This window comes from Cervus canadensis, chromosome 4, assembly GCF_019320065.1.
Source record: "Cervus canadensis isolate Bull #8, Minnesota chromosome 4, ASM1932006v1, whole genome shotgun sequence".
NCBI classification, from domain to species: domain Eukaryota; kingdom Metazoa; phylum Chordata; class Mammalia; order Artiodactyla; family Cervidae; genus Cervus; species Cervus canadensis.
This window is the reverse complement of record NC_057389.1, coordinates 99611777-99624154: the sequence shown is the minus strand read 5'-3', so window position 1 is coordinate 99624154 and position 12378 is coordinate 99611777. Positions and strand designations below refer to the sequence as shown.

The 12378-nt window shown below is 39.0% G+C and overlaps 1 protein-coding gene across 1 annotated transcript; it reads right to left on the bottom strand.

The window, feature by feature from the left end:
- Positions 1 to 858: 858 nt before the first annotated feature.
- On the bottom strand, positions 859 to 8961 carry LOC122440971 (DNA-directed RNA polymerase III subunit RPC9-like). Its single transcript, XM_043467613.1, has 2 exons — positions 8775 to 8961; positions 859 to 1741 (listed from the first exon to the last, which is right to left on the bottom strand). The coding sequence occupies exons 1-2, from the start codon at positions 8959 to 8961 to the stop codon at positions 1200 to 1202; spliced, it is 729 nt and encodes a 242-aa protein (XP_043323548.1). The 3' UTR covers positions 859 to 1199.
- Positions 8962 to 12378: the final 3417 nt, after the last annotated feature.

The window sequence follows — 12378 nt, the reverse complement described above, 5'->3', positions numbered from 1 at the left end:
TGATGCATCAATATAGGTTCAAAACTTGTAACAAATGTGCCACTCTGGTGAGTGATACTGATAACAGGAGAAGCTATACCTGTCTGGAGGCAAGGGGAATATGAGAAAACCTCTGTACCTTCCTTTATTTTGCTGTGAATGAAAACGTATCCAAATAATACTGTCCAAAAAAATGAGCAATTTTGTTGACACCCAAATCTCTTGCAGTTTTCCACTTGACCTTCTCAGTTGCCCCTGAAACTACAACATTGATGTGGTCATTATCACCTCTTTGTTCTGAGATCACTGGTTGGCTGGGAGAATCTTTCTGATGGTTCAGTTCAGTTCAGTTCAGTTCAGTCGCTCAGTCGTGTCCGACTCTTTGTGATCCCATGAATCACAGCATGCCAGGCCTCCCTGTCCATCACCAACTCCCAGAGTTTACTCAAACTCATGTCCATCGAGTCGGTGATGCCATCCAGCCATGTCATCCTCTGTCATTCCCTTCTTCTCCTGCCCCCAATCCCTCCCAGCAACAGGGTCTTTTCCAATAAGTCAACACTTCACATGAGGTGGCCAAAGTACTGGAATTTCAGCTTCAACATCAGTCCTTCCAATGAACACCCAGGACTGATCTCCTTTAGGATGAACTGGTTGGATCTCCTTGCAGTCCAAGGGACTCTCAAGAGTCTTCTCCAACACCACAGTTCAAAAGCATCAATTCTTTAGCGTTCAGCTATCTTCACAGCCCAACTCTCATATCCATACATGACTACTGGGAAAACCATAGCCTTGACTAGACAGAACTTTGTTGGCAAAGTAATGTCTCTTCTTTTTATTTTTATTTTTTATTTTATTTATTTATTTTTTTTTAAGCCAAGGCAAGTAATTTACCAGCTGTGTACAGAGACCTTCCCACAACCATGGCAAAGGCCACAGAAGAAATATTTTTACCACTGAGAGTTCCACAGGCATTGTCCTTTTTGACTCACTCCTCCTCTCTTTAGCTCTCTGCCCTGACCATCTCAGCAAGTCCACCATGTTTGTTCTCCCAGAGGCACAAGGATTTCTTTTAAGATTATTTTTGTGGTTTACCCAACTAACCGGGAAATGAGGCCTGTTGGGACAGAAGGTAAAATCAAATAAACAATCCTCTGAATATCTGGGAACCAGCTGCTGGGCCTTCAACTTCAGGAGACACTCGGGCCAGCTGTGCTCTTCTATGCGGGGTCCTCCTCTTCCATCGCCACGTCGTCGCTGGTATTCTGCTGCTGCTCGGCCTCTGGCCCCGCGGGGAGGATGCTTGTGACGGTGTGGAGTGGAGCTTCGATCTGCTCCTCTGTCAGCCGTTCCTCACTCTCCTCCACCATCAGCTGGATCTCAACAGCAGTCACAGGCCTGTGATTCAGCAGCTGAAGCTTTTCAGCTTTGGTCAACTTGTGGCTTTTCATTGTTGTCAGAAATTCTCTCACAATCTCAGGACTCTGGTGCCTACATGGTGTTTTTGATATGTATTTTAATGTTTCATAAGTGATAGTATTCAAGTTCTGTTGCCCAGAACTGTGTTTATTCTTTCCACTTTCTTTACGCTGCTCTTTCAAATCAGTTAGTAACTGGAACACCTCATAGTTACTGAGCAGCGCAGCATTGGCATCCTTCACTTCCTTATCGCCTCCGCCTCTTCTCCTCGGGTCACCAGCACACGCCAAGCTCCCGGCCGCCTCGCCGCGGCTCCTGGCTCCACGCCGAATGCCCTCTGTCTCTTCTTTTTAATATGCTGTCTAGGTTGGTCATAGCTTTCCTTCCAAGGAGTAAGAGTCTTTTAATTTCATGGCTGCAATCACCATCTGCAGTGATTTTGGAACCCAGAAAAATAAAAGTCAGCTGCTATTTCCACTATTTGCCATGAAGTGATAGGACCAGATGCCATGATCTTAGTTTTCTGAATGTTGGGCTTTAAGCCAACTTTTTCACTCTCCTCTTTCACTTGCATCAAGAGGTTCTTTAGTTCTTCTTCACTCTCTGCCATAAGGGTGGTGTCATCTGCATATCTGAGGTCATTGATATTTCTCCCGGCAATCTTGATTCCAACTTGTGCTTCATCCAGCCTAGCATTTCTCATGATGTACTCTGCATATAAGTTAAATAATCAGGGTGACTATATACAGTCTTGATGTATACCTTTTCCTATTTGGAACCAGTCTGTTGTTCCATGTCCAGTTCTAACTGTTGCTTCCTGACCTGCATACAGGTTTCTCAAGAGGCAGGTCAGGTGGTCTGGTATGCCCATCTCTTTCAGAATTTTCCACAGTTTATTGTGATCCACACAGTCAAAGGCTTTGGCATAGTCAATAAAGCAGAAGTAGAGGTTTTTCTGGAACTCTCTTGCTTTCTTGATGATCCAGCGGATGTTGGCAATTTGATCTCTGGTTCCTCTGTCTTTTCTAAAACCACCTTGAACATCTGGAAGTTCACAGTTCACGTATTGCTGAAGCCTGGCTTGGAGAATTTTAAGCATTACTTTACTAGTGTGTGAGATGAGTGCAATTGCGCAGTAGTTTGAGCATTCTTTGGCATTGCCTTTCTTTGGGGTTGGAATGAAAACTGACATTTTCCAGTCCTGTGACTACTGCTGAATTTTCAAAATTTGCTGGCATATTGAGTGCAACACTTTCACAGCATCATGTTTCAGAATTTGAAATAGCTCAACTGGAATTCCATCACATCCACTAGCTTTGTTCATAGTGATGTTTCTAAGGCCCATTTGACTTCACATTCCAGAATGACTGACTCTAGGTGAGTGATTATACCATCGTGATTATCTGGGTCATGAAGATGTTTTTTGTACTGTTCTTCTGTGTATTCTTGCCACCTCTTCTTAATATCTTCTGCTTCGGTTAGGTCCATACCATTTCTGTCCTTTATTGAACCCATCTTTGCATGAAATATACATAGTTGAGTGTAAAAAAGGCAACTAGAAATACAATGGGCATAGTATTATTGAGTTAATTCTTAGAGAGAGTTAAATATTCTATTTTTTCCGGTGCAAGGGAAAGAGCCTAAGTTTGGGGCAGAGATTAGAGGCATGGTAACTTCTGTAATGTCTGAGATGTTTCAGCAAGATATATTTTACTAATGTGATTAACAGGTTATGTGTTAAAAAGCAGAGGCATTACTTTGCCAACAAATGTCTGTCTAGTCAAAGCTATGGGTTTCCCAGTAGTCATGTAGGGATGTGAGAAATCGACCAAAAAGAAGGCTGAGTGCCAAAGAATTGATGCTTTCAAACTGTGGTGCTGGGGAAGACTCTTGAGAGTCCCTTGGACAGCAAGGAGATCAAACCAGTCAATCCTAAAGGAAATCAACCCTGAATATTCAATGGAAGATCTGATGCTGAAGCTGAAACTTCAATACTTTTGCCACCTGATGCGAAGAGCCAAATCATTGGAAAAGACCCTGGTACTGGGAAAGGTTGAAGGCAAATGGAGAAGAGTGCAGCAGAGGGCAAGGTGCTTAGGTAGCATCACTGACTCAGTGGACATGAATCTGAACAAAATCCAGGAGACAGTGGAGGACAGGGAAGCTTGGCATGAAGCAGTCAATGGGGTTGCAAAGAGTCAGACACAACTTAGCAACTGAATGACAACAGCAAGTTTTGTCTTGAGTTTACAAGATAGAATACACATCCTAGCCATAAAAAATAAGAATTCTGCTGAGGGCACTGGGATAGAGACAGTGTTCAAGAAGCACAATTTCTCAATTCTAGTAAGTTATTTAAAATTACAACATAAGCACTTAGTGCCTGTGTGAAGTGAAACTGTTAGTCACTCATCATATCCAATTCTTTGGGACCTCATGTATGTAGCCCACCAGGCTCCTCTGTCCAAGGGATTCTCCAGGCAAGAATACTGGAGTGTGTAGCCATGCCCTTCTCCAGGGATCTTCCCAAACCAGGAATCAAACTCATGTCTCCTTAATTGCAGGCAGGTTTCTTACTGTCTGAGCCACCAAGGCAGCACCAGTGCTTGTGTGCCTCACAATAAATAGAGTATAAAGAATAAGAGAGAACTTCTGAGTGTTTGAATAAATAACTCAAGTGTTCTCAGTGACTACTGGTGTTTTGAAAGAAAGAGCAAAGAGAAATGCAAAAAAAAAAAAAAAGAAGAAGAAGAATAGAATACTAAAATTTATAGGAAAGAGCAGTAGAGTGGGAACACAGACATCTCTGGGGAACCAGGTCTTATCTGTCTGGTTGTGGGGAGCCACAATCCTCACCTAAGTGTGGGAGTCATGATGCTCTGAGTGGTGGGGGAACCATAAGATAATGTTACTGAAAGGAGGGTGTGGGGTCCGGCTGCTCACGACTCAAAAGCCAATAAACAAGCCAGGATTGTGGAAAGGAAAATTTGCTTTATTTCTGCTGGCAACTGTGTGGGGGGGGAGGGTGACAGACACCTGTCCAAAGGCTGACACCCCTCCCTCGACAATCAGGAGGTAAGGCTTTTATAGACAGATTGTGGGGGTGGGGTGCTACATGCAGTCATCTCTAACAGTCATCTTCAGATTGATTGGTTATCACTGGTCTGACCAACATCATCTTGAATGTTTTAGGTACAGTTCATCTTCAGCTCCAGGGTCCAATTGTTCCCATTTCTTTGTGGTCACTTCTCAGAATTGTGGCAGCTCAAGTCTTGGGTACAGTCTGGTCATCATGTCGCTAACTTCTCCATCTAGGGTTTTAGTATCTATAAGACAGCTCCCAGGATATGGCTCAGAATATTATCTATAGCCCTTGAGAAAGAACTAAAGGTCTTTGACTACGCTTAATGACTACATCATTATAATTTAGTCTCCTTTGACTGTTTTCCATTGTTTTATCATTTCTCATTTCTCTGATTAAACTTATTCTTTGACTGAAGTTTTCCACAGGCAAAAGAAAAGCAGAGGATGTGGGGGTTGGGGGAGGTGGGGTGCGGCAAGGACCATAGAGTCCTGCTCCATTTCAATAAGAGTGTCCATAGGATCATCCTCTCCCTGCTCCTTAAGAGGAATACTCTGCTGAGCCATTCAACTTTTCCTGCCTCCCAGTACTGAAGTCCTATATTCTACAGTTGATCATGGTCCTTATCTTTTGCATATCTCGGTAATGGCTCAAGGATTTCACAACGAGGTATGGGGTCTTTGCCCTCCTCCACTTTAAGTATCATGTTCATGTACATATCAAATAATCAATCTGCACCCACTTCAAATGTGCAATTCTCCTTTAAAACTAAAATATTTACTAACAAGGCAGAGTTAAATCAGAGTTCAATTATAATAAGAAAATACATAGTGCTAGAAGGCATATATACTTAAAAGGAATATTTTTATGTGAAAAATGCTAGTCACATAATCCTACATATAGTTTGAAACAATATTTTAAAAATATATAGATACATAAATCCATGTAGATTAATATTTAGAAAGATTAATGGGTTATTGCAAAGTTTAAATCCTAAGTGCCTTCATAAGGGAGAAAGAAAATGCACGTCCACTTGTGTTTTGGACAGGCCCGCTGTGGGTAAGGGAAATTTTTTTGTATTTTGCTGTATCAGTACATATATAACTTCTTTGAAGAGAATATTCATATATTGTGATACAACAAAAATTATAATTGCTATCAAAGAAAAAGTAACACATGTATGGATAATTTTCCACTTCTCAGTTTAATGTGTTCACGTCTAACTTACATGGTATTTCTTCTTCAGACTATGGTGGTAATTTACAATTTTTCTCTTGGTGTATTTGTATTTTCCATACCAGTTGCTGCTTGCAATCTCTGTTCCTGGAATCCATTATTTTCCACAGGACATACATTCTTTGGATGTGGGATAAGGAGAAAGAGTAAATCAAACCCAATCACCCCTAATATGCTACTTTCACCTCACTGCTTGAAAATTTCTAGCTGCTTCCTGAAGCAGACAGTACAAAGCACTTTTCTCAACAAGCAAACCCCATGGAAACAAGCCTTCATCCACTCCTCCAAAAAGAACCCTACAAAACAATGTCTCCCAGGAGTGATCCCAGATTCATCTCTTACCACACTCGTAACTTTTCCTAGCTGGGAAATTCATTCTGTACTGAATACAGTTTAAGCAATGTCCCAGCCCTTTGCTGTGTGTTTCCCCTTGAATTATTTCATATCATATATCTTAGCTTCCTCAGTTCAATTCCCTCTCATTATCATCCCCGAATCGTCTCTGCTGCCACTCCAGATTTCCCTATCTAACTCCTTCAGGACATGATCCTCTTTGCTCGATCAATCTTTCATATTCTCTCATCAAGACTCCTCAACCACAGACTGTCAATCTGGGTGATCAATTTAGACCCACAATAGTCTCTCTCATTATGTGACACTCAGTTTGCTTTCAGGCTCTACAGTCATCCAATTTTCACATCCACCAAGAGTAGATGGATTCTCAGCATCTCCAATGTTCAAGTCTTAGATTCTTGAGTCATGCTCCTGGATTTCCACACACACAAGGTTTCAATTCCCCTTATTCTCATGTTTCCATTGACAGGAAGTCATGGTATGTGGTTTCCAGTCTACTCTAGTCACAAACTTCTGGTTTCCAGATCTCTGAGAATACCAACAGAAAAGAAAAGAGGTGAATCTTAGCAAAGGTCCTTTTTTATCTATCAGACAATACGAAGTCTCTGCTCTAAATGCTTCTAAAGCAGGGAGCTCAAGGAGAAGATCGGTTCATTGCAGCACTGTAAGAAGAAAACACAAGCTACTCAAATGAACTATTAATAAACTATAGCAAAATGAAAAGTCATCTCAATTTTAAGGAATGCTGGTCCACAGACCCAAAGACTTCTACCTATGTTGACAAGGAAAAATTTCCTTGTACGCTATAAAGAATGGTCAAGTTTTTGGGTGATTTTCAGTAAATGCTTCATAGTTCCAAAAGTATATATTTATTAATATTTGAATATTTAGGGAATATTTTATAACTGTCAAGGTTAAAATATAGACTCTATGTATACCAGAAAAAACTATAGTTTTGTGATAGTAGATAGTAACTATGAAAGGGAGACAAGATCAGGGTAGGAATCGATCATACATGTCTTGTGTTTTGGGTTTATTTTTTCAATCAATATTTATTCATGTTGTCCTTGTTATCAATTTTTTTTCAATTTAAATAATGTAAGAATATAGCTACTGAAAAGCACCATCTAACACATGACATACATCAACTCTGTGTGCTCTGCCAAATTCCTTATGCATACAGAATATCTGATACCTTTTCTTAAAATGCAATTTATAACTCAATAACCATTGAACTTTTACCAGTAAGGAAGCAGGACTTATTGTGGTGCAACCTCATGGAGAACTATTAAGTGTTCATCTCAAAATATTTGAACACTGATACTTGAGTTGTCTCACAAATCTTTATCCCACCTCCAAACTCACACAAGTGCGATTAAAAAAGAAAGATACAAGTGCTTGAAAGAAATACACAAAAGAGTCTTTATTTGCAGAGGGCAAGTTGTCTATCAAAGAAACTTCAGAGAGTTTATTGAAAAATATTGAGTTCTACATCTATAGCAAGATCAACTTGTAAAGTGCAATGTTTTTTTCTATCAAAAGAAAAAACCATTTTAAAATGATATAGGAAAATTGTTTGAAATTTAAGAATAATACTAGGAACAATCTTCCAAGAATGCACGAAGTTCTTAGGCAGAAAACTGGAAAGTATAATTGAAAGAAATCATAAGCTACATAGGCTGTTATACTGGAGGGGTTGGGAAATCTTAGTTTTATAAGGAATCTATTACCTCCAAATTAATCTACAGAGCCAGTTCAATCAAAATCAAAGTCCCAAGACATTTTTTATGGGCCTTACTAATGTTTATATAGTATAAAATTGTGAAAAAGGAAATTGCACAGTTCTAAAGAATGACATTTATAAATTGCTATTTCTTACCCTTTGCTTTGCTTTGGTCAAGCTTGAAACAAGTGCTTCTCTTTTTCCTACAGGTCTCTGAACTAAGTTTATCCACAAGCCTGAGTAAGAATCAAAATAAAGTAGAACATGCCTTCATTTTTAACTTCTCCTGGAAAATGGCTGACCACATTAAAATCAATTTCCTGTCACAAACTGAGGATAATTTCCCCTTACTTGTCCAGCTCCCCCTTCCAAAAATTAAGTTTATCTCTGCCTGTTTCCTCCTTTACACTATCAAAGAATTTTTTTTTCAGTATGATTTTGAGATCCTCACAGATTTCTGAGATCAGAGCACTCTCCCTATTACAATAGACTTTCTAGTGAAAGTCTATTCTTATCCAACCAGATTCACACATTTAACAGGAAATACAGAAATTTGCTTCGTAGCACTTATAAAAACAAAACTAAAGCATTTTAACTGTGTTACTGGTCTGGAAATGGGAAAATGGATTCATGAAACAGAATAACAAATACACCATGTATAGAAATTTAATGTTCAGTAGATATGGTATTTCAAATCAATGTATGAAAGATGGCATGTGAAGTCAGGAAAGTCACAATAACTCCTCCAATAAATCACATCAAGATAGCAGGTTATTTATTCAGGAAAAATTATTGAATGAACAAATTCCAAGTATACTAACAATCTACCAAATAAACATTGGAAGATGAAGAACAATGCCCTAGTCATGGCTAAAGCAAAATCCACATAGTAAATAATTGAAAACTAGACCAAAATAAAAGTTTGTAATGACATAGCTGTCAATTTCATCTTACTTCAGTTATAATGAGAATGATGTTTACCCTGTTTACTATCAACATGAGCACAGACATGCAGCATCATCAAATGAGCCTGATGTTCACAGATACTCCTGTCCAGAGAGGTCAGAAAATGTTCAGTGAACAGGGTGTGCAAGTCATCTCGGACCCATTGCACAGCATTCAACTTTTTGATGGGTGCATCCTCAGTATCTGGCTTTCCTGCCAACATAGTTACTTATTCCAATCCCTGGAGGCAGCTGTGAGCTAGACAGGGCCATCAGCAGTCAAATCCCAGTTTAGAAGGAGTGACTTGACTGTATCTAGTTAATAATGTCTTTGTTCTTCAGGTTCCTGGGGCTTCTACTATGGGTAGGAGACCAGCTGAATTCAGAGAGAATACAACTGTGACTTATACACATATTTTCATTTAAAAATCTGCATTTGAAAGGAGTAACTTCACCCTAATTTCTGTGTTCAAACCCCACTTGGTGTTACTGAGCTTGCTTTTCTTCATTCTTTTATCCCAGTGAAAATGGATGATCTTGCTCTTAGTCTCAGCTTTCCCTTTACTGAGAATATTCTTAGGGGCTTAAAATTATTGACACTGCTGCTTCCAGCATAGCTGCCTCTCAAATTAAAGTGAATATCTTCTCTTTTTTTGTTTACCCTTCTCCAGAAATAAAATAGGTAACAGGTTTTCAGGGGGGTTGGGGAATATGGTAACAAAAGACTCCACAATCAGAGTTTAAAGATGTGATACCATTAAAAACTTTGCATTTTGTTTTTTCAAAACAAAGATACACACACACATCATGCACATATATATATTCTTAACAACTTAAGTAAATACAATGAATAAAATAGTTTGCAAGAGATATGAGTATATAATTCACAGAGTACCATGAAAATACAAAAATATGTGAAAATTTCAACTACACTGGTAATCAAAGAAATACAATTTTTTCTGAGATTAAAGTAAATTGTTTATCCATCAAATTGGGAAAGTTGAAAGCATTTGATAATGTATAATTTCAAGATTCCTAAGTCTCTTAATGTTTAAATGCCAACCTTACAGAATCTTACAAATGTAAAGTTGAAAGTTCCTTTACAAATTATCTAGACTGATTCTTTACAAATTATATACTTTCATTCTATTCAGGAAAAAGAAAAACCTATGCCTCCTTCAGAGACAGTGACTCATAAGCTTGAAGTTTTGACATTTTTGTATGCACAGATATGTCAGATCAGTTTCTTTCTCTCCCTTAGTTCTTGTCTCATCATAACAAAGATTTGAAATGACAAAATAATCACAGTTTTTGTGATTTCTCAGCTCTTGCCTCCTCATAGCAAGGATTTGGGACAATAGCCTAGTTATAGCTCAAGTAGCCAGGATTTATTAAGGAGACAGCAGATAGCTCAGCCTCAAGGTTATTGTCTCATCAACAGACTAGTTACAGCTCATATAGGCTAGTTAGAGTGCAAAATGGCAGCAGGCAGTAGACAGTACACCCTCAATATGGTAGAGCAGGCTGACCCCACAGGAGAGATTTGATCTCTCTTGTCTTCCCTTTGTATAGTTTCTGTCTCATCCTCCTGGAGTCTGATTGGTTCAGCCTTACGCAAAATAGAACTTGTATCCCCACCACCAATCAAGAAAGGGAGTGCAAAAAGGCATATGCTCAAGACCAATAAGGGAATGGAACGTGTTCTGGGCATGTTTTCTTACCAGAGGCTCTCACTCCAGTCTTCAGCTTCCTCTTTTAAAGGCTTTTTCTTTGTTTGCCCTCTGCATGGCTTTTCCTAGCCACCATCTTGGACTCTCCTTTCCATTCTAATGACCTAATATAAAATGAATTAACTTCCTAACATTTTTAAGTTCCTATATCTTAGTCTTCCATTAATTTCATTCTAAGTGAGATAATGGAGAAGGCAATGACAGCCCTCTCCAGTATTCTTGCCTGGAAAATCCCATGGACGGAGGAGCCTGGTAGGCTGCAGTCCATGAGGTCTTGAAGAGTCAGACACGACTGAGCGACTTCATTTTCACTTTTCACTTTCATGCATTGGAGGAGGAAATGGCAACCCACTCCAGTGTTCTTGCCTGGAAAATCCCAGGGACGGAGGAGCCTGGTAGGCTGCTGTCTATGGGGTCACACAGAGTCGGACACAACTGAAGCGACTTAGCAGCAAGTGAGATCAATGATGGACTAGTACATATGTCACTTAAACCAACTGACAACAAAACTTTTTATATTAAAAATGAAAAAAATATGGCAGCAAGAGTGTTAATTTCATATAGGAAGTTGACCCTATCCTATAGCACCAATGGCACTTTGAGTGTCATTAAATACAAGAGTTATAGAATTTATCACAATGTAAGATATATATACTCTACAACCCAAGATTAGAACCACATAATGTCTCTTCTAAGGAAAATATCAAATGTTCTTATGGTACTTTTGAGATATTCACTGCAGCATTATTGTATGGGCATAAAAACAGAAAATGGAAAAATATAATTTCTTCATATTGTAAAATCTGGATACATGCAACAGCAGCAGAAAAGAAAAATGTGGATTTACATGCAATGACATGAAAGAACTCCCCAAGAACTATTGCTGACTAAAGAAACTTTAAAGACAAAGTTCTTAGCATGAAAAACCTTATTTGAAGCACAATGACATCCAAAGTATGTATAAACATCTTATCTATCAGACAAACATAAGACTCTAAAAGATTTAGAGAAGCAAGATAGGACAAAAAACAAGTTTGTAAATATAGAGAAGAGAGGTCAGAGAGGGGAAGTGGGTGAAGGATATAAAAAGGTACAAGCATCCAGTTATAAAATAAGTCATGTAGATATAACGTGCAACAAAGCAACAATAGCTAATAATATTGTATTGCAAGGTTTCTAACAAAGTAAACCTTTTTTTTTTTAATGTTCCATTCAGAATTTAATGATTCTTCTAAATCAGTCTTATCCATTGACAGTAATCACGGTGAGAGGCCCTCTCTCCCTCTCTCTCTCTCTTTCTCCATACTCCCCAGATTAAGCAATCAGGAAATTTATTATCTTACATACTGGGAAGTTCTGAGGTCAAACAAACTTCAGTGTTGGGTGATTCAGCTGATCAACAATGTCATCAAGGTCCATTTTTCTGCTCTGCCTTTCTGACTGGACTGGTGCCCCTTTTCAGGCTGCTGGATGGAGCCATTCCAGCATTGCATTCAGAAATTGCAATGCCCTGAAAGAAAAGGGATGCCAGGGTTTTTTCTTAGGAAGGAGGAATCTTACTAGAAGCCCCACAGCTTTTGGTCCTCATTGCAAGAATGAAGTCACCAATCCATTCTGAAACCAACCTCTGACTGGGGATGGGGCACCATAGCTGTTTATGGTCAAACAGACTGTACCTTAGAAATGGGGGGATGGTGATGGTAGTCATCGTTGTTCATAACTGGAACTCTTGGACCCTGAGGACAAAGAAAATAAATGTGAGGGACATCAAAGAACACCTGCCTGTGAGTTAACTTGCCTAATTGAGTTGAATTTTTTTGTTGAGTTAATAATTGCATTGGCCAAAGAGTTGAAAGTTCCCATCACAAGCAAAAACAATTTCCAACTGTGTGGTGATGGATGTTAATGAAT